This window comes from Ovis aries, chromosome 8 (genome assembly GCF_016772045.2).
Source record: "Ovis aries strain OAR_USU_Benz2616 breed Rambouillet chromosome 8, ARS-UI_Ramb_v3.0, whole genome shotgun sequence".
In the NCBI taxonomy this organism is placed as follows: Eukaryota; Metazoa; Chordata; class Mammalia; order Artiodactyla; family Bovidae; genus Ovis; species Ovis aries.
The window spans coordinates 28,379,416-28,403,031 of NC_056061.1; the positions used below are offsets into that span (position 1 = coordinate 28,379,416).

General features: G+C 38.8%; 2 protein-coding genes across 4 annotated transcripts in view; one reads left to right on the forward strand and one right to left on the reverse strand.

Moving 5' to 3' along the window:
- The window catches only part of CEP57L1 (centrosomal protein 57 like 1), a 116,059-nt gene extending 93,700 nt beyond the window's left edge, over positions 1-22,359 (reverse strand). The window contains exon 1 of one of the 2 annotated variants that reach the window (XM_060419507.1): positions 1,123-22,359. In XM_060419507.1, coding sequence (XP_060275490.1) covers positions 1,123-1,161 — 39 coding nt within the window. In that variant the 5' untranslated portion in view covers positions 1,162-22,359. The remainder of the gene's footprint in view (positions 1-1,122) is intronic. The other variant, XM_060419509.1, reaches the window with a different exon arrangement.
- Positions 1-23,616, forward strand: part of SESN1 (sestrin 1) — a 112,362-nt gene that overhangs the window by 9,203 nt on the left and 79,543 nt on the right. The window lies entirely within an intron of this gene.

Genomic DNA, 23,616 nt, shown 5'->3' on the forward strand with positions numbered 1-23,616 from the left:
GGTAGGGTGATGTGTTCAGTGGTGCTAAAGGACATATTTAAGAGAAGCCTTTCAAAAGTGATTTAAATGATAGGGAGATGGGTTTTCTCAAAAAATAAGATCTCTCAAAGTCATTAATAGTGATCACACCTCACCAAATTAAGGTGTATCTCTTTTTCCATCTAACAAGTAATGCATTATTTGACAGACTTAAAGCATAAAATCTATATTCAGTTTTGTTGATGACAGAGATTCTGAGTATAAGAAATAATTGAAATTTTATTGAAGCAGTATAGATTTTACCATTGAACCTAGGGACTGATTTCTTCTCATTTTATGCATGAGGTATTTACTCTGTACCTGCTATATGCCAAGCACTGTGCTTATCTGTCTTTTGACATATCAGAAGAAAGGCTGTAAGCTTCTCTTAATTTTAATAATGATTCGACTTTAAAAACAAGAGAAGCTATTGCTTTCTTTTCCCTGATTTTTTTTCTTTTCTTCTATTTTAAATATACAAGAGTTTCACTTTGACCAGAGATACTACTTCAGAAGGTTTAAAGATCGGGGATTTGCTTTACTAGCTATACGCTCATGAATAAATTAACCTCTGTAGTCTGTTTCTTCATCTGTGAACTGACATAATTTTAATATATGCCTCATGATGTGATTATAAAAATTAAAGATCATATTGGTAAAGCATTTTGTTAACTTTAATATACTGTACCAACTTAATTACAAATAAATTTTGAGACTATTCATCTGCAATATGTGGGTAATAACAATACCACTCTCATAGGGTAGTTTCAAGAATTAAGTAAACAATGAAGTATGTAGAAATGGGCCTGGTTCATAGTAAGTCCTCAGTAGATATTGGTGATGATGAATACTGGTGGTAATGAAGGAGAAGATGATGCACTTGATCTAGGTCTTTTAACATGAGTCAAACTCCAAACTGGCATTACTTTAGGATTATTATGTAATCGACTGTCATATATCCCACCTTTTGTGTTCACATGTATTTACACCTCTAATTGCCTTTTGTATGGTAAATTTTAATATATTAGCTGATTAATGCTGATCTCCACTTTACCCAAGAGTGCTTCTAATCAACCACTTGCACAGGGTAAGTGGTAGACTTACCCAGAAGTTTGCCTTATGAGTGAGGCAGATCTGTGGCATCCATCCCCTCCTTGGAGTTCTTTACCTTTCTAGTTTGTCAACATGGCATTAGTGAGGAGGGGTTGCAGGCAGTTACACGTGTCATCTGGGTGCTTCATTGCCAAGGCCTATGCTTTAATTATCTGTACAACAATAGAAGAGAATGGTCAAAACCATGAGCTTTGGAGTTAGTCAGACCTGGCTGTAAATCCTACTCTGCCGAACTTTATGACCTTGGGCAAGTTATATAACCTCCTTAAGCCTCAGTTCCCTCACAGAGTTGTGAGGATTAAATGAGGTAACATGCGCAATGTTTAACTGTAACTCAGTAAGCACTCAGTGAATATTAACTATTAGTCTTCTGATCTGCCCTCACAGTGTGACTGGGGGAGAGGAGATGGGAAGTTGAGCCCTCTGGTACCATCTGCCCTTTAGGGAACCAAGTCTCTGGGACACTGGAAAAGTTTTAACCTGCTTTCAGGGCCCTTGGCCCTATAGAATAGCACCTTAGAAGAAATAACACCTCTAGAAACCAAGGTAAGGGTTTTGTGAATATTGTTTTAGCACTCTTGGAAACTGGATTTCTCCCCTGAGGTCGTGCTCATTTATTATTCCACTTAAGAACATTTGACTTTCCAATGTATCTTCAAGGATATAAAATATAGAAAAGCAAATGATGGCTTGTATGCCAGTGCTGTCAGTAAGCAACTGAATCCTCTGTGCCTCATCCATTCACATCTGATACTTCAGGCAAGTTTGCTGCAGAGACTGCTTGCCTTGAAGGTCTACTGAGGAGATTAAAGCTGCACCATCAGTGTTCCTGCTCTGCATTCCTCAATGGGAGCTTGAGATATTAACCAAAAAGTCCCCCAAATAGTCCTTTCACTCTTGCGGGATAACTGGCCTGGCCTAGACAGCTTGATATTTTAGAAACAGAGTAACTAAGCAAAGATTACATTGCCCTAAAGATACCCCAGAAGTAACAAGGCTTGAATAGATTTTGTACCATGTTTGATTTGAATTTGCTTCATTGGGTGTGGCAGGTGTCTTTCAGGTTCCTGAGCTCCCATACCTGCTCTGCTCCCCTCCCCCCACACTCTGCCACACATCAACACAAAGTTATCTTTTCTTCAGCAATCTCAATCTTTCTAGTTTTGTAGAATGTATATTTTTGAAGGTAATAAAGATAGGCATCTGTATGTGAAACCTAGTTCTTAACTCTCTTCATATATTCTTAACCCTTTTCATTTAATCTTTACCACACTGTAAGAGTAAGTATTATTATCCCCATTTTATGCATCAGGAAAAAAAAAAATCAAGGCTCAGATAGGTTAAATAACTTGCCCAAGGTATCATAGCTTAGTAAGAAGAGGAGCCAGGTTTCAAACCCAGGCAATGAGACTCCAGAGTTTAGGCTTTTCACTGTTATACTGCATTATCTGAATAAAACTTTAATATCAGCTTCCTAATAATGAAAATATATAATATTTTCTTTTCCAAATTATTTTTCCTTCAGGATGAAATGTGAAACCACATTTCTCAGGTATTATTAAATTGCATATCAAATTCTTATTTAAGCCCTGACCCATCTTGAGATTGTATTTGAATCCTGATGAATCTTTGTGTTTCACTGTGGCACATAATTTTCATTATGTCATCATTATAAATTTCAGCTGATTTCAAGAAGGTGCTAGACTGTGATCTTGGAAATATGATATATAAAAGGCTTATCTTTACATTAAGAGATGACCAAATAAGATGATTTCTTTAGTGAACTGCCTAAAAGAAAATCTGGTCTATTTCTGTGGGTAATAGACTCAAGATTAGCTTTGAATGTTAAGAGAGCATTCTCCTAGCTAGTTCATTGTTGCCATGACAGTGCTGGCAGTGCAACTGTTGTAGTAACTCCTTGCAACGATCTTATTTTAGACCCTAATGTTTGCAGTGCTGAACATCCCCTTCCCCGCCCCACAAGTAACTAGTGGAAAAGTACTGGTTTTTTAACTGGCTTATGGCTTTGTAGCTGAAAGACTGCACTATTGTGGGCTTAAAAAAAAACAACAGTGTAGGAGTGTTGAGTGTTTTTCCCGTGGATTATAAATGTTTGAAATTTCCCAAAATATGGTATTGCATTACATGTCATACAGCAAGTTGTTTACAGCTGAAAAGAAAAGGGGCCTGTATTGTCTTTTTGAGAAATCAAGCCCAGATTATACCATTACTTTGAGCTCATGTATTAATAGAAATCATTTTTCCATTTGTATGTTTCATGTGCATATTTTAAAGTCTTTAGATTGTTTTATTTAGTTATTTTGGAAAATTACCATTAGAATCATAAAGTATTATGTTTAAATAGTGTAAAAGGTATTTTTTCTTGACCTTTCCATAGTTCAACATTTATCTGATTGAATTGGAACATTTTAATCTTGATTTCTGAAATTATGAACTAGAGTTATGAAATGATTTTAAGAAATTACCCAATTTGAACTGTGTACTTAAACTAACATAATTGTTTAGGTATTCTTTACTTTGTTGCCTATAAGTTATAAATTATATTTTTAAATATTTCATTGATATTTTCTAATTGTAAACCCCATTATAACTATACTGTTAAGCACAAAATATTTTCAAACTCATAACAGTAAGTGCCATTTTGTATACTTTTGCATACCCTTTATTAGGTCAGAGTTTTGGTATCTATGGCATGTGCACTAAAAATATAGTATACATGATGAAAATAATAATTATGGCAATAAATCTTGTCAAAGAAGATGAAAAGTCTAAATATTATACTTCTTTCATTGGTGTGACAACTACTAACAAATGACTACATTTGCTTTTTTGTCCCCTAAATGCTGTATTAAAAGTTTACTTCATCTTTCATAGATGCTGAAAATCTAAACAAATCTTGTGTGATTGGGCCTGTACTGAGTATTGGAGTATGGGTGTCTGGCAAGCCCTTTTCTTTTTTCATTCTAACATACACATTTCTAAACAAAAACTTGACTCCAAGCTAAAGTTGTGTTTGGCTCTTCCATCAGGCAATCAGTATTTTAACCTTTATTTTATTATTAATATTAGTTCCTTTAGTGCATTTTATTATTATAAATAAATCCTTAGTGGTGATTGTTCTGATTAAGATTCTAATTCCAATTTATACCAGTCTTTGGCTCCTTCTTTGAACTTGGAAATGGTTGTGTAGTCAAATGTGAAGTCAAACCTGTACTACATATTTATATTGAATGCTTTTTATTTTTGGAATGAAACTATAGTTCTTTTTCCTTTCATAAAATAATTAATAGCAGGATTTTTTTCCCTGAACCTCAGTATGCCTCTAGCTGACCTCCCTCTCCATTCAAAGCTGAAATGGAAATACTTTTTTAAAGTGAGAATTCATTTAAAATCTTTCTTTGTGCCTAGCACTGTTATGAGATAGAAGTTGAAAACACCACTACTATCAAGAGTTTTGCAATGATTTGGAGAAAAGAGATTAAGAACAAATCAAGACTTTCACTAAAAATGTTAAATTTTATGATAGTGTGTTGACAATAGTGTGACTCTTGGTGGGATTGTATGTGCATAGTAACAATTCTACATCTAAGAAATCATCTGAATTAAGATTTATGTATGATATTCTCTACAGTCTCATTTATGATATAAATGTGTTATATTTATGCATTATTATATATAAATTGGTAACCTAAATATCCAATCACTAAGTTATTAAATTATGGTGCACTATATAAAGGACTTTAATAGTTACTGAAAGTTGTTTTAGAACGTATAAGAAAAGAAAATATATATACATATATTTAAGTGGAAAAGCAACTTTTAAAATAACAGGCTACATATATATATATATATATATATATTTATAGATCAGGGAAAATGTCAGGAAATCTGCTTGTACTAAAACAATACTGAAAGCCTGGTTCTCTTTTAGAGGTGGGATTGTTGGAGATTTTAATTTTTCTTTTTATAATCATTAATAAATACTTAATTTTATTGAGTGCTTACTATATGCCAGCCTTTGTTATAAGCTTTTGGCATACAACATTTGCAAGATTTCAAGTGGGTTACAGGTTTTTAGGAAGCTATCTTCCCAAAACAAAACAAATATACAAATATGGATACCCCGCTTGCTGTGAGATTAGATTAAGTTTCTGATTTATTCAGCTAAGGAAATAGGAACATCTCAAAAAGCTAGGCTCTCTCATTGAGAAGAAGCACTTAGAGCCAGCTTGAGGGATGCTTTCCCTGGCCCCTGGTGCTCCTAGGGTGGTGCAGCTGCTGGTGACACTGCCTGTGTTAAACCAGATCCACGAAACTCACTTTTTACTCTATTACTGCCTTTTTGTGTTTGAAGTTTACATTTGCATTCTGGAAGAATTTTTACAAACTATCCACGCACTTCCCTTGAAGGCCCGTTTCACTGCAATATCTAGTTTTGTAGATACAACCATTCTCTGATGTGAGTTTTACATTTTATAGATGAGGAAACAGATTAAGCAACCTAACTCAAGTAGTGAATACTGAGAGTCAGGAAGTGAAGTCTTACTCCTCATCCTCAAGCACTAATCTGTTTTCCTATAGCTTTTTGTTTTTGTTCTTGAGCACACATTACTTGCATATTGGAAAATGACTTAAAATCAATGTGAAAAAATTTTATGACATATAAAGTGTTAAAACAATTCAGTACAAGGAAAGATCAGAACGGGTTGGGTCATAAAGACAGCTTAGTGGAGCAAATAAATTTTAATGTAATAATTAACTTTTCTTCTCAGCATATCTGTTTGTTTACATAAGTACACACTGCTTCTATCCCCAGCATGCCCAAACCAAACCTCTCATGACTGGCTGTAACTAATGCTCTGTTGTTCTTTCCTACACACCAAGTTTTGGCCTCATTTTTGTGGCTGCCCCCTCCTTTTTTCCTTTTGCTGTCTGTCAGTGCATGTAAGAATATAAAACTATGACTTTTGTCGAAGCTCCTTCTCGCTATACTGTTGGGCATTATAAATAAAACCCCTACAGCTTGGCAGTTTCCATGTGGTGATACTATCATAATATAAAGACTGAGCTGGCTAAAAGGAGTTGTAAAAATTACATTAATTATGTTTAAAAACTCATTAAAGGAAATAGAACTAAGATCTTAAATATTATCTGATGATCTAACCTTACAGCATAAACTAGAGCTGATATTCAGTCAGTATGCGCTGGCACAGCAGTACTTGTCAAAACACTAAAGTATTTGCATACTAGTTGGTAAATAGTAAACAAATTCCAGAAAGCAATAAAGCTAATAATATATAGTCAGGATGAGTGTTTGTCTTAGAAAACCACACATGCCCCTTAGATTCATAGTCTGGTCACTAAAACATGGAGCTAGGAGTTTTGCCCAGGTGTTCTGTTATTTATTTCAGATGTTGAAGGTGCAAAAGCCCTTGGGTAGGAAGGAGAGACCAGGCAGGTGAACTGAGGAGAACCTAATCTGTAAACCCACAAAAGAAGTGCCCAGTTGTGCCAAGGGGACAAGCCAGGTCCAGGCTTTTGTGTGACTAGCAAGGCTGCCGTAAGCCAGCGACAGACTCTCAGGGTATACTCTCTCAGGTGGGCCTGAGCAGTCTCTTTGTCTAACAGCTGAATTAGTTCTCTATTGCTTCATAACAAATTTGGTGGCTTTAAAACAATACACTTATTATCTCGTGATTTCTTTGGGTTGGTAATCTGGCTGCAGTTTAGCAGGGACCTTTGCTTCAGGGTCTCCCATGAAAATGCAGCTAATATGTCAACCAGGGCTATGGTCTCATTTGGAGGCTCAAATGAGAAAGACTTTTCAAGTTCACATGCTATGGGAAGGATTCAGTTCCTTGAGACTGAGAACCTCAGTTCCTTGCTGGTAATTGACTGGCAGCTCTCTCTGTTCCTTGCCATGTGGGGGTCTCCACTTGCTTCTTCAGAGAGAGCACCTGAGAAGACCCAGAGACAAGGTACCAGCGAATGAATGCCAGCGTGACAGAAGTCAGTCTTTTGTAACCAGATCTTGGGAGAGACATGCCATCACTTCTGCCTTAATCTGTTCATTAGAAGCAAAACACAAGTTCAGCCCATACTCAAGGGGAGCATATTAGAGTGAATGCCAGGAGATAGGGCACAGATCCTTGGGAGTCATTTTAAAGCAACCTACCACAACAACTTATCTCCTAAACTAGGTGCTGGGGAGAAGTGACCTCCCTGCCTACTATGAAGAGAGTTATGATTTAGGTTATATGTCCAGGAATGTAATTAATGCCTAGAAGAGAGTGTAGTCCAGCAAGTGATAGTGTGAGGCCAGGCTCTGCCCCCCTCCTCAGCCTTGCAACCAGTCTCCAGATAAAGGAGCCTCACCCCAGGGCCCACCAAGGTTCAGTTGGAGAGGCCCACCCACCTCTCTCTGGCAGCTTCTTGGTCTTTTTCCCTCCATCTTCCCCATGACTCTTCGGACCCTGTTATTCCTGTGTGATCCTAGGAAATTCCCTGATTCCCACTCTTTGTCCTAAATATAAAAACAGCATTTGTCCAAAAGGTAGAAAGTGGCAGGCAGCTTTCTTTTGATCTGTTAATGACTATCTAATAAGTTATGAATCAAATCTCAGCTGTCTCTATGATTTGAGGGGAAAGGGAATTAAAAATAAAGCCAAAAACACTAATGTTGTCCAGTCACTCAGTCATGTCCGACTCTTAGCGACCCCAAAGACTGCAGCATGCTAGGCTTCCCTGTCCTTCACTGTCTCCTAATTTGCTCAGACTCATGAACATTATTGTGTTGATAATACCATTAACCATCTCATTCTCTGTTGCCTCCTTCTCTTCTTGCCCTCAATCTTTCCCACCATCAAGATCTTTCCCAATGAGTCGGCTCTTTGCATCAGGTAGCCAAAGTATTGGAGCTTCTGCATCAGTCTTTCCAATGAATATTCAGGGTTGATTACCTTTAGGATTGATTGTTTTGATCTTGCAGTCCACGGGACCCTCAGGAGTTTTCTCCAGCTCCACAGTTTGAAAGCATCAATTCTTCAGCACTCACCCAAAATGGCAACCCACTCCAGTATTCTTGCCTGGATAATTCCATGGGAAGAGCCTGGTGGGCTGCAGTCCATGGGGTTGCAAAGAGCTGGACACGACTGAATGACTAACACACCAGCCTTCTTTATGGTCCAGCTTTCACATCTGTACATGACTACTGGGAAAACCATAGATTTGAGTATGCTGCCGCTGCTGCTAAGTTGCTTCAGTCATGTCCGACTCTATGCGACCCCATAGACCGCAGCCCACCAGGCTCCCCCATCCCTGGGATTCTCCAGGCAAGAACACTGGAGTGGATTGCCAGTTCCTTCTCCAATGCATGAAAGTGAAAAGTGAAAGTGAAGTCACTCAGTCGTGTCTGACTCTTAGCGACCCCATGGACTGCAGCCCACCAGGCTCCTGCATCCATGGGATTTTCCAGGCAAGAGTGCTGGAGTGGGGTGCCATTGCCTTCTCCAGATTTGAGTATACAGGACCTTTGTCAGCAAAGTGATGGCTCTGCTTTTTAATATGCTGTCTAGGTTTGTCATAACTATTCTTCCAAGGAGCAAGCATCTTTTAATTTCATGGCTGCAGTTACCATCCACGGTGGTTTTGGAGCCCAAGAAAAAAAAAAATCTGTCCACTTTTTCCCCATCTGTTTGCCATGAAGTGATGGAACCGGATGCCATGATCTTAGTTTTTTGAATGTTGAGTTTTACGCTAGCTTTTTCACTCACCACTTTCACCTTTCACCCTCATCAAGAGGCTCTTTAGTTCCTCTTCGTTTTCTGCCATTAGAGTGATATCATCTGCATAGCTGGGGTCATTGATATTTCTCTTGGCAATCTTGATTCCAGTTTGGGATTTATCCACCCTGGCTTTTTAAATGATGTACTCTGTATATAAGTTGAATAAGCAGGGTGACAATATACAGCCTTGATGAACTTCTTTCTCAGTTTTGAATCAGTATGTTTTTGCATGTCTGGTTCTGACTGTTGCTTCTTAACCTGCATACAGGTTTCTCAGAAAACTTTTATGAGCATTCTCAAATTGAATAATAATAATATTGTTATTGAATATTATTTAATTGAATAACAAATAATTATTTAATTTAATAATAAACATTATGGCAAACCTAAATTTTTATTCAAATATCCCAAATCCAAATTGGTATGCTTCACTATCAATTTTGTAGTTTCTGAGAGAGAAAAGATGAAATAATTTCTTTTTTCATTTTATAAGCCCTAGTTCTTATAGATTTTGGCTATTGTAAAACCAAACGAAAATGATTACATAACTGAAAGCAACTTTTAAAAATTGTACTCCACTGAATACAATGTTAAGTTGAGGCTAGGTTTTTTTTTTTTAATTGTAGAGAAATCTTTTAAGTTTAAAAAGATTATTTATAATTTTCTCATATTTAATTTTTAATATTTTGGCCAAATATTGGTGAAATTTAAAATATTTTCCATGTATATTTTAAATCAAGGATCAGTTCAGTTCAGTCACTCAGTCACATCCGACTCTTTGCGACCCCGTGAATCGCAGCACGCCAGGCCTTCCTGTCTATCACCAACTCCCAGAGTTCACTCACACTCATGTCCATCAAGTCGGTGATGCCATCCAGCCATCTCACCCTCTGTCATCCCCTTCTCCTCCTGCCCCCAATCCCTCCCAGCATCAGAGTCTTTTCCAATGAGTCAACTCTTCACATGAGGTGGCCAAAATATTGGAGTTTCAGCTTCAGCATCATTTCTTCCAAAGAAATCCCAGGACTGATCTTTAGAATGGACTGGTTGGATCTCCTTGCAGTCCAAGGGACTCTCAAGAGTCTTCTCCAACACCACAGTTCAAAAGCATCAATTCTTCGGCGCTCAGCCTTCTTCACAGTTCAACTCTCACATCCATACATGACCACTGGAAAAACCATAGCCTTGACTAGATGGACCTTTGTTGGCAAAGTAATGTCTCTGCTTTTGAATATGCTATCTAGGTTGGTCATAACTTTCCTTCCAAGGAGTAAGTGTCTTTTAATTTCATGGCTGCAATCACCATCTGCAGTGATTTTGGAGCCCCAAAAATAAAGTCTGACAATGTTTCCACTGTTTCTCCATCTATTTCCCATGAAGTGATGGGACCAGATGCCATGATCTTCGTTTTCTGAGTGTTGAACTTTACGCCAACTTTTTTACTCTCCTCTTCCACTTTTCATCAAGAGGCTCTTTAGTTCCTCTTCACTTTCTGCCATAAGGGTGGTGTCATCTGCATATCTGAGGTTATTGATATTTCTCCCAGCAATCTTGATTCCAGCTTGTGCTTCTTCCAGCCCAGTGTTTCTCATGATGTACTCTGTATATAAGTCAAATAAGCAGGGTGACAATATATACCCTTGATGTACTCCTTTCCCTATTTGGAACCAGTCTGTTGTTCCATGTCCAGTTCTAACTGTTGCTTCCTGACCTGCATATAGGTTTCTCAAGAGGCAGGTCAGATGGTCTGGTATTCCCATCTCTTTCAGAATTTTCCACAGTTCATTGTGATCCACACAGTCAAAGGCTTTGGCATAGTCAATAAAGCAGAAATAGATGTTTTTCTGGAACTCTCTTGCTTTTTCCATGATCCAGCTGATGTTGGCAATTTGATCTCTGGTTATATGTAAAATCTCCAAATGCTAACAATAGTTACCTCTAGGCTGTGGTTCATACTCTTTTACATTTTTCCAAAATGTTTATGATGGATACTTCTGTTTCCTCTCATAAGACCAATGAACACATGCCGTTGAAAGGAAAATAAGCTCAGTGCACCACTCATAGCAGGATGACCTTTATGGTATGTAGAACTTGAGCATACTCTCTGAAGTGTTTCTTCAAATATTGTGTATACTAAGTTTTACAGCTCTAATTCTTTAATTTTCTATAGAAATGCCTTTCTTTTAAAGACCTTGGCTGTTGGTAAAGCAGATTTTCTTAATTAATTTTGCATTTATAGGGTTTTTTGTCTTCACACTGAAAATTTACTCTGAATTTTCAGCTTGTTGTAGCTTTTATGAACACTAGATGGCACTGTCACTCAACTGAAATCCAGCTTATCGATCATATTTTGGTGCTGTGAGCCTTAGAAGAGTTGGAGGTGCAACTGAAGAATGCTTGTTTCCCTTTTGTTTTTAGAGGGAGGGAGTTTGGGGATAAGGGGAAAATTTTCAAGTAATTTTAAGTAGCTGAGCCTAAATGGTTCAGTTTTTTTTTTTTAATCTATCCAGAAATCACCATGTTGATAATAGGAGTATCAGTCCTTCATTCCACAAATTCGTATTGAGCACCTGCTGTTTTTAGCACTATTCTAAGCACTATGTACATCAATGGGCAAAAGAGATTAAAAAATCTCTACCCTCATATAGCTTACATTCAGTGCTTGGACTTTTTCTTCATGTACCATTCTAAGTACTGTACTTAGAATGTACCTCACCCATTTAATAAGGGGAAGCTTAGGCTCAAAGAGGTTATCTAACTTGCCCCTGTTCACCTGGTTAGTAGTATACATGGCAAAGCTAAAATTCGCATTCAAGCATTTGTCTCTGAAGTTCATTCATCACAACACTATTCTGACTCCAAAACCAACGAATATTTTATGATTGATTCTGTTGAATGTAAGTAATATAAATTTACCTGTTTGTTTATACTTGTCCTCTGCCCATGGAATTCTCTAGGCAGGAATACAGGAGTGGGTAGTCGTTCCATTCTCCAGAGGATCTTCCCAACTCAGGGATCAAATCCAGGTCTCCTGAATTGCAGGTGGATTCTTTACCATCTGAGCCACCAGGGAAGCCCATATTTGTCCCTAAGTAAGTCAGTAAGTAAGTGTTAGTCGCTCAGTTGTGCCCGACTGTTTGTGACCCCATGGACTGCAATTCACCAGGCTTCTCTGTTCATGAGATTTTCCAGGCAGTGATACTAGAGTGGGTTGCCAGTTTCTTCTCCAGGGGATCTTCCCAACCCAGGGATCGAACCCAGGTCTCCTGCACTGCAAGCAGATTCTTTACCGACTGAGCTACAAGGGAAGCCCCCCCTATATTTGTCCCTGCTGCTGCTGCTGCTAAGTTGTTTCAGTCGTGTCCGACTCTGTGCGACCCCATAAACGGCAGCCCTATATCTATCCAATTCAAATACTATTGCCATTTTTATTGAAAAAACATGGGCTAAATAAAATGCCTATTTTTTAATGATTCTGTGGCCAAATATCAAAGTATTAATTCTTTCAAGATAATAGCAATCAAGTCACAGACACAGCTGGCCTTGTTGAAGCATATATTTAAGCATCTTTATAGCTCTATTTACTTTAAACTGTATTGCCATATAATAATTTGGGTATGTTGTATTAATGACAGCTTAATCAGATTGTGATTCAATTATTGTATAATGAAACATGGGGCATCAGGTGACAAAAGTTACAACTTCACTATTTGGTTTTACATTTTAGTAGTACTGTGTTTGTAAAGAAAATAGAGTAAGGCCAACAGTATGCTATGAAAGTTTCATGATTTGGGGGAGGAGTGGGAAAATTTACCTTCCTCTAATAAAAAGAAAGTTTTATGTAACTTAGGATAATTTATAATTATACTTCTATTTCTGAAGGACCAGAGTTGTATTTAACAACATACTTATTGTAAGCCACTAAGTGTAGAGGGAAAGTTAGCCACCACAGAATAAAAATATTGATGACTAATTCATATGCAGATAATTGATAGTAAACCTTGTCTTCAGGGAAGTGGAAATAATTAGTTCTTAACAGCTAGCGAAGTGCCTTTTGCTTTTTTGCTGCAAAACTGTATTAGATTACAAAACTGTATTTTTTATTTGATTGGGCTTCACGGGTGGCTCAACAGTAAGGAATCTGCCTGAAGTGTGGGAGACTTGTGTTCAATCCCTGGGTAAGGAAGATCCCCTGGAGAAGGAATTGGCACCCCACTCCAGAATTCTTACCTGGGAAATCCCACAGACAGAGGAGCCTGGTGGGCTACAGTACATGGGTTGCTAAAGAGTTGGATACAACTGAGTGACTAACGATAACATGTTTTTGATTGCTAATAATTAGAGTTCACTATCTTTTAATTAAATGAAATAATTAGTAAAAGAGAATCACTGTTGTTCACCAGGGAATAGGTAGAAGTTTTTGGACAAGAGATTGATTTTGGCAGATGCTACAGTTTACGGATTCTTAAATTGGGAATTTTGGCTTTTCTAGGGGCCTCTGTGCCCTATAGATTGAATGCAAAGCTGCGTACACTGATGAGCTGTATTTCTTGGGAGAGAGCTCAAGTTTTATCAGATGTTCAAAGAGGTTATAACCCTAAAAAATTAAGAACTACTTCAAAAACTAAGTGACCCACTGCATATTAAACTTGCTTTTCTTAAACTTTAGAGATAAGTTCAAGTGATTGAAATGTGGGAGTTTTAAACCAACACAGGGAAAATTTTGCTGATTCAATGTTAGCTTATCCCTCTTGGTCTGCTGATCCTCTTGTGGTATATCTGGTGATATTGGTACTTAAGTTACTTATGTTTGTCATAAACTGGGGCAGGCCCACACCTGGCAGTTTAGACATTAAAAGTTCAAGTCTTGCTTCAAGACTGTTAAGACCCAGCGAGCCCAGCTGAGCACAGCAGCGCTGCCAGCCACTGAAATTTGGGGGTTGTGGTTTTCCTAAGCAAAAGTTCATTAATACCGAAGTTGGAAATAGTCATACTGGCAGGGTCCATGTCCTGGTTCTTCTAGCTGTTTAATTGTGGACAAGTTACTCAACATCTCAAGGTTTCAGTTTTATTACCAGCAAAATAAGACATTAGCACCTCCTATCAGTGAGATAATAGCACCTTTATCTCTAAGGTACTCAGCATAGTGCCTACTTTAGTGCTTAGTATGGCAAAAACATTAAATCTATCCTTGTATATGACTCAGTTGTCTAAAATAGTGAGTCTTCTTACCTGCTAGCTCCTTATGTTGATTTATTTTTCTTTTTAGCCCCAAACACTACCTGACATTGCTTACTTGTTGATTTTATCTGCCCTACTAGGTTGTAAGCTCCTTGAAGATGGAGACTTTTTCTTGTTCATTTCTGGGTTCCTTAGGATAGTGCCAGCAAATACAAACAGATGTCCAATATTTGATGAATGAATAAACAGCTACTATTACTAACTGGCAATGTCTGTCTACCCTCCCATCTGCCTGTATCAACTGCAGCTTCAAAATGAGGTAGGTAGACCAGGAGGACGGAGAAGGCAATGGCACCCCAGTCCAGTACTCTTGCCTGAAAAATCCCATGGACAGAGGAGCCTGGTAGGCTGCAGCCCATGGGGTCGCTAAGAGTCAGACACGACTGAGCGACTTCACTTTCACTTTTCACTTTCATGCATTGGAGAAGGAAATGGCAACCCACTCCAGTGTTCTCTCCCGGAGAATCCCAGGGACGAGGGAGCCTGGTGGGCTGCTGTCTATGGGGGGCACAGAGTCGGACACGACTGAAGTGACTTAGCAGCAGCAGCAGACCAGGAGGAATGTCTCTTTCCCTAACTGGGATAGCTGAAATTATAACTTCAAAAGAAATAGTAATCTCTTTAGATACTCTACTGCGGCCTATAGACCAGTAGCATCTGTGTCATCTAGGAAGTTAGAAATGCAGAATCTCAGGCCTCACCCTAGTCCTTCTGAATCAGATTTGAATCCCCAAGTGACTGTAATGAACATTATAGTCTAAGAAGCACCATGTTGACCATTTTAACGATTTTGGATTTTATCTGAAAAATAATAGAGAACCTACTACATTTTAGGTTGGAGTGGAGATTACATTTTCAGATTTGTTATTTAAAATGATCACTCTTGTGTCAAAAACAGTGGTTGTCTTTGGAAAGGGAAAGCTTTTGACTAGGGACAGAGTTGGGACTGATGCTTTTTTCAGTATATTGTTTCCCAGATTCACTCTGGTACGGCCAGCATGTAGCCTGCCTACCCTGTCCTCCTATCCCAACCCCACTCTTTTGACTTATACCACGAAGGCTAGACACCTGCCCTCATATCAGGACTCTATGCACACCACACATATAGCTACCACTTGCCCACTTCCTGGGCCTAGAGGTGTCCTGATTGGCCCTGTGTTCAGCCAAAAGGAGGACAAGCCATAAAGCCTTGGAAGAGGGCTTAGCCCATTTGGGCAGAGAGTCCCAGGATTCAAGTACTTGGAGCATGGTCTGGATGGATATGTCCTTGACTCTGTGTGTAAGTGTAGTTGCTCTGTGGTGTCTGATTCTTTGCGACCCTGTGGACTGGAGCCCACCAGGCTACTCTGTCCATGGGATTCTCCAGGCAAGAATACTGGAGTGGGTTGCCATTTCCTTCTCCAGGGGATCTTCCCGACCCAGGATCAAACCTGGGTCTCCCACATCACAGGCAGATGCTTTACCCTCTGAGCCACCAGGGAAGTATTCTTTACCTACTGGAGGGGTGCACCTGAAGGAGGCCTGTAATGATCCCTCTAAAGTGCAGGGACACCACTGTTTAGGTCTCAAAGATGTAATGCCTTTTTGTACCTTCTATTTTCAATGTATTTTTTAATGTGAATATATTACCTACATTAAAAAGTAAGAATATTAAATCATAATAAAATCACATGGGCTCCTGTGTGGGAATGGATAAGAAAGGTACAGCAGTGGAAGCACAAAAACCAGTTAAAAAGCTATTGCAGTGTTTCAGTAATAACTGATGTAATGTTTTGGACTAGTGGGCTTCTCTGATAGTTCAGTTGGTAAAGAATCCACCTGCAATGCAGGAGACCCCAGTTTGATTCCTGGGTTGGGAGGATATGCTGGAGAAGGGATAGGCTACCCACTCCAGTGTTCTTGGGCTTCCCTTGTGGCTCAGCTGGTAAAGAATCCGCCTGCAATGCAGGAGACCTGGGTTCAATCCAGGGATTGGGAGGATCCCCTGGAGAAGGGAAAGGCTACCCACTCCAGTATTCTGGCCTAGAGAATTCCATGGACTATACCCATGAGGTCGCAGAGTCAGACATGACTGAATGACTTTCACTTGAATTCGCAGAATAGTAATGAAGATGCAGTTTCACCTACTTTTTCATTTGAGTATTTCACTGCTATGTTGCTTAGATTGCATAAACTCAGTATTATTTTTTCTTCAACAGTATGTGGGACTTAAACATTTGACCCTTGATTATTTGTGTTTTTACTCTGCCCTCAGGTTTTATTATGGTTCATTAGAATTCTAGACTAAAATCATTTTTACAGAACTGTGGAGATGTTCCATCATTTTCTAGCACCTAGTGTTTATAGTGGAGAAGGCAATGGCACCCCACTCCAGTACTCTTGCCTGGAAAATCCCATGGATGGAAGAGCCTGGTAGGCTGCAGTCCATGGGGTGGCTACGAGTCAGACACGACTGAGTGACTTCACGTTCACTTTTCATTTTCACGCATTGGAGAAGGAAATGGCAACCCACTCCAGTGTTCTTGCCTGGAGAATTCCAGGGATGGGGGAGCCTGGTGGGCTGCCGTCTCTGGGGTTGCACAGAGTTGGACACGACTGAAGCAACTTAGCAGCAGCAGCAGTGTTTATAATAAGAAATCTTACGTCAGTCTGAGTCTTATTCTTTTTTAATGAAACCTGTTTTTGTTTGTTTTATTCTACCTTTCTCTGGGAACATTTTCTTTTTCTCCAACTTAAAAAAAACTCTTGAGCAGATCAATGAATAATATAGTAAATGCCAAGTATCCTTAATTCATAAATTAACATTTTGCCACAGTGCCTTTCTCTAAGTTTTTTTCTCTCCTTTTGCTGAACTTATTGAAAGGTACAAGCACTTCTCCTGTAAAATACTTTATCCTATATTTTCTAAGGACAAGGATGTTCAGGGAACTTAAGATTTTTTTTTTCATCCTTAGATTTTTGAAATATTGTTAGTATATGTTAGAGTGTGTGTGTGTGTGTCTCTGCTGCTGCTGCTAAGTTGCTTCAGTCGTGTCCGACTCTGTGCGACCCCGTAGATGGCCGCCCACCAGGCTCCCCTGTCCCTGGGATTCTCCAGGCAAAAATACTGGAGTGGGTTGCCGTTTCCTTCTCCAATGCATGAAAGTGAAAAGTGAAAATGAAGTCACTCAATCGTGTCCGACTCTTCGCGACCCCATGGACTGCAGCCTACCAGGTTCCTCCATCCATGGGATTTTCCAGGTAAGAGTACTGGAGTGGGGTGCCATTGCCTTCTCTGGTCTCTCTCTCTACCTATCTTTTATTATTAATCATTGCAAGGGCTTCCCTTGTGGCTCAGCCGGTAAAGAATCTGCCTGCATTGTGGGAGACCTGGAGTCAATCCCTGGGTTAGGAAGATCCCCTGGAGAAGGGAAAGGCTACCCACTCAAGTATTCTGACCTGAAGAATTCCATGACAGTCCATGGAGTCGCAAAGAGTCAGACATGACTGAGTGATGTTCACTTTCACTTTCTCCTTCTTGGTTTTATATATACCCTCAAGCAAATCTCTCACATGTTAGAGTGTGTGTGTGTCTCTCTCTCTCTACATATCTTTTATTATTAATCTATTGCACTCCATGTCTTTCAATATGAAGATTTGAATCTCAAAATATTCTTTTTCTTCATTATCTCTCTTATATCTGTCCTTTTGGACCTACTGCTAGGTAGGTATTAGAACTCCATCTTAATGTCTTCCAAATTATAAATTTGCTCTTCAGCCTGGTTCTGTTCTTCAGTGCTTCTGCTGATGTGTTTATTTAGTGGTGGTGGTTTAATCCCTAAGTCGTGTCTGACTCTTGCAACCCCGTGGACTATAGCCTGCCAAACTCTTCTGTCAATGGGATTCTCCAGGCAAGAATACTGAAGTGGGTTGCCATTTCCTTCTCCAGGGGATCTTCAGAATCCAGGAATCAAACCCGGGTCTCCTTCATTGCAGGCAGGTTCTTTACCAACTGAGCTACAAGGGAAGCCCTGTTTATATGGTAGTAATGTTTTTAATTTTCAAGAACTCTTTCTTATTCTCTGATTGTTCCTTTCTCAGAACAACCGATTCTTGTATTATGAATATTTCATTCTCTGTAATCTCTCTAAGGATGCCAATATAATTTTTAATTAGTTTCTTTTCCTCCTTGCTGAATCAGCCAGGATTCTGGCAGGAAATGATGGCACACTCAGATGGGGTGTCTGAAGAGAATTTAATGAAGGTGTGGGCAGAGTTAAGGGAAACCAACAAGATCATAATAATTCTTTTGAACCATCTATGAACCTAAAGGGACAAGGTCGGGGAGAAGTTACTGGAACTCCATGAAATTTACAGCTATAGGAGAAGTCTGCCCGCTTAACAGGAATTGTGGCCTTCAGTAGAGAAATATACTCATTACTAGCCCTCAGCCTGGCAGAGAGTAAGTGGAAGAATAAATACCCTGACCTTCTTCCTCCTGACTTTTAATTTGTTAGAGCCTCTCACTAGAACAATGAAATTGTAAGCCAAATGGCAAGGGAACCCCAATGATACAGTCCATAGGTCAGAGAGATGATTTGGAGAGGCAAATAGAGAATATATGACATGCCTATATTGTATCAGTTTCACGGTGTTTAGGAAGACATCTTGATGGGTGGATCAGGCTATGAAAAGAGTAGCACTTTGGGCTGATGTGGTGTGGTAGAAGATCAGTCAGTCAGTTCACTCAGTCATGTCCGACTCTTTGCGACCCCATGGACTGCAGCATGCCAGGCTTCCCTGTCCATCACCAACTCCCAGAGCTTACTCAAACTCACATCCATCTAGTCAGTGATGCCATCCAACCATCTCATCCCCTGTCGTCCCCTTCTCCTCCTGCCTTTAATCTTTCCCGGCATCAGTCTTTTCCAGTGAGTCAACTCTTCATATCAGGTGGCCAAAGTATCGGAGCTTTAGCTTCAGTCCTTCCAATGAATATTCAGGACTGATTTCCTCTAGAATTGACTGGTTTGATCTCCTTGAAGTCCAAAGGACTCTTCAAGAGTCTTCTCCAACACCACAGTTCAAAAGTATCAGTTCTTTATAGTCCAAGTCGCACATCCATACATGACTACTGGAAAAACCATAGCTTTGACTAAATGGACCTGTGTTGGTAAAGTAATGTCTCTGCTTTTTAATATGCTGTCTAGGTTGGTCATAGCTTTTCTTCCAAGGAGTAAGCATCTTTTAATGGTAGAAGATAGAAGGTAGCAGCAAGAATAAATTGTTCGGGTGAATAGTCAAGGTGAGAGCAGTTGGGAGCATTATTATTATTTTTTTTTAAAGATCTGAGGATTCAGAAACAAGGGAAGAGAGAGGGAGGATAAGACTGGAATATAGCTATTGGAATGAGACTCTGCCAGGGAAATGGATCCCTTTGAAGTGTTTACATTCATTCTTATTTGCATTTGGAGAACAATCATATTTAGCATTTAGTTTTAGGAGAGCTTCTCGATCCTTATAAGACTTTTACACTCAGTGACTATCTGTTAGTGATGCTTTGGAGATTGATGGTGGGGTGGGCACTGTGCAGGGGGAGTGCCATGAGAGCTCGAGGAAGTGTGTTACTGTGTGGAGGAGCCCACAGTAAAGGTGACACAATCCCTTTGTGCCCAGATAAATTGGATCTCCGTAGATGAGAAGTGGAAGTTACATAGTTTGAGATTCAAGTTTTTGTTGAATAATAAGGGCTGCAAGACAGTGGGACATCCAGAATGCAGGCTCTCGTGGCCATATGATCTTTTAGTCATCAGAAAAGCAGCTAGATTAAATGGTATTAGGATGAAGATTTAAAAGAATATATGTTAAGTAAATCTATCTAAAGGAACAATTGCTTTTCTTAGTATTGCACCAGAATAACTGTGTCCAAGGAGGTGAGATGATAATATCTTTTTGTCCTCCCTCTCCACCCCCTCACCACCAGATCTGTTGGTTTTGTATTCCAGTATCTCTTTACTACTTCATATGTGATTTATGTTTGCTGTATTGCAAGTCTTCATTGATGCTTGACCCAAAGAAGTCACTTTTTCTCTGCATGGACTCTCAAACTTTTAACACTGTTTCACTGTTGTAGTGTGTTTCCTGTGAAAGCAGCCACTGTTTCTTCTTTTATCCTTTAAGATAGTTGATTTATATCTACTGGATATTCAAGGAGTTAAAAGAACTTTCACCATTTTAGATGTCTTCTTGGACCCCTTGCAACCTCTACTCCCCTTTTGGTAGTTTTTAATACTTGTTCCTTAGACTTATGTTAACTTTAGAGTTACATTGTTGTTGTTCAGTCACTAAGTTGTTTCTCTGACTCTTTGCGACCCCATGAATTGCAGCACACTAGGCTTCCCTGTCATTCAGTATTTTCCCTGAGTTTGCTCAAACTCGTGTCTATTTAGTCAATGACTCCATCCAACCATCTCATCCTCTTTTGTTCCCGTCTCCTCTTGCCTTCAATCTTTCCCAGCATTGGTCTTTTCCAGTGAGTCAACTCTTCATAGCAGGTGGCCAAAGTAGTGGAGCTTCAGCTTCAGCATCAGTCCTTCCAATGAATATTCAGGGTTGATTCCCTCTAGGATTGACTGGTTTGATCTCCTTGCAGTCCAAGTGACTCTCAAGGGTCTTCCCCATCACCACAGTTTGAAAGCATGAGTTCTCCAGTGCTCAGCCTTCTTCACAGTCCAACTCTCACATCCATACATGACCACAGGAAAAACCATAGCCTTGACTAGACAGACCTTGGATGGCAAAGTAATGTCTCTGCTTTTTAATATGCTATCTAGGTTTGTCATAGCTATTCTTCCAAGGAGCAAGCATCTTTTAATTTCATGGCTGCAGTCACCATGTTGATTGGAGCCCAAGAAAATGAAATGTGCCACAGTTTCCACTTTTTATCCATCTACTTGCCATGAAGTGACAGAACCAGATGTCATGATCTTAGTTTTTTGAATGTTGAGTTTTAAGCCAGCTTTTTCACTCTCCTCTTTCACCTTCATGAAGACACTCCTTAGTTCTTCTTCAGAGTTATATGATATTCTTAATTTTATCTTGTTATGTTTTGGTCTGCTTTTTATTGATTCTGGTGGTTTGGTGGTTCTATGATAGATTTTCTAAGAGGGAACATTTATTATTCCATCATCTTCCTAGAAATCCCACTGGCTTTTTAAAAAAATTTTATTTTAATTGGAAGATAATTACTTTACAATATTCTGATGGTTTTTGCCATATATCAAAATGAACTGGCCATAGTCATACATGTGTCCCCTCCCTCCTGAACCTCCCTTCCCACCTCCCTCCTCACCCCATCCCTCCAGATTTTCACAGAGCACCAGCTTTGAGTTCCCTGCATCATACATCAAATTTTCATTGGCTTTTTTTTCCCCCTAAAATTAAATAACTATTTGATAATTTTCTTGGGTTTCTAGTCTGCTGCTGGGTTATTTAAGCACTTTGCATCTTTTTTTTTTTTTTTCTCCATTAGTGGCTCTTTCAGAGTCCCCTCCAAGATAAATTCATTTTCTTTACATCATATCACGCATTCCTGAAAATAGAAGACTATCTAATTGACCTGTTTGGCTTCATTTTTTATTAAACTTAAAGGCCATCAGATAATCTCAGTGCTATGATACATGTCCAGATCTTAGTTACCAAATTGGTTTAATTTTCCTAAGGGAAATAGAATAGACCCACATATGAATAATACCTATTTTCTTTTTCATCCTATCCCAGAGGGTTTCACATGACTTTCTTATCCTCACTACAGGGAAGAAAGAGAAGTGGTAACCTCTACCCCTCCCAAAAACAAGAACAAAATGACAACAACAACAAAAAACTATACTAACTAATCTGTGCTTCCTAAACAGGCTTATGCTTGCTTTTCCCTTTATTAGGAAGCTACAGCAAAGGATCTAGGGAGAAAGAGATATGAACAGAAATTGTAGGTTTGTGTCTTTTTATTAATTTACAGATATACTAACCTAAAAATCAAGATATGATATCTAACAAAGTATTACCTGTGAATATGAATATTAGAATCAATTTGGATGCAAAAGAAGAATTTCTAGAGTATTATCTCAGTTTCATAATTTTACCTTCCACTCTGAATATATTTGTAATTCTTTTATCTGTTTGGAAAATATCTCGTTCAGAATTTGAGGGGCAATCTCATTCTTAGCTACCCTAGACTCTTTACCTTATATTAGAGTAAAAAGAGTTCTTATAAGAAACCTTCAGTGTTTTGGTTTAGACTATAATTATAGGTAGTATTTTATATTATAATGAAAAAAGGTATTACTATGTTTTAAAGAAAATAAATTATATTTTTTGTTATTAATATTTTTATTTCTTTAATAAATGGACAGTATTTTGTGATACTGAGAAAATTACTATCACTCTGTCCACACATGTCTGAAAGACAAATGTGTGATTCAGAGCCTTTCTACACCTGAATACACATGTACTTTATTTTTTGGCTTGTAAGCCTTGTCCTTGTTAAGCCCAGTAATCTTGTTTTTACTTTTTTTCAATCCTCTAGTCATCTCATATTACCTTTGAAGCTACTTTAGAAAGAACAACTCTGCTTCACAATTTCCTCCCCTTGTCTCCATGATCATAGAGAAGGGAATGTGTGAGAGGGTCAATTAAATGATTTTTAAAACTTTCTAATGCCATACACAAAAATAAACTCAAAATGGATTAAGGATCTAAACGTAAGACCAAAAACTATAAAACTCCTAGAGGAGAACATAGGCAAAACACTCTCCAACATAAATCACAGCAGGATCCTCTATGACCCACCTCCCATAATACTGGAAATAAAAGCAAAAATAAACAAATGGGATCTAATTAAAATTAAAAGCTTCTGCACAACAAAGGAAACTATAAGCAAGGTGAAAAGACAGCCTTCAGAATGGGAGAAAATAATAGCAAATGAAGCAACTGACAAACAACTAATCTCAAAAATATACAAGCAACTCATGCAGCTCAATTCCAGAAAAATAACCCAATCAAAAAATGGGCCAAAGAACTAAACAGACAGTTCTCCAAAGAAGACATACAGATGGCTAACAAACACATGAAAAGATGCTCAACATCACCCATTATCAGAGAAATGCAAATCAAAACCACAATGAGGTACCATTTCACACCAGTCAGAATGGCTGCAATCCAAAAGTCTACAAGCAATAAATGCTGGAGAGAGTATGGAGAAAAGGGAACCCTCTTACACTGTTGGTGGAAATGCAAACTAGTACAGCCACTATGGAGAACAGTGTGGAGATTCCTTAAAAACTGGAAATAGAACTACATTATGACCCAGCAATCCCACTGCTGGGCATACACACCAAGGAAACCAGAATGGAAAGAGACACATGTACCCCAATGTTCATCGCAGCACTGTTTATAATAGCCA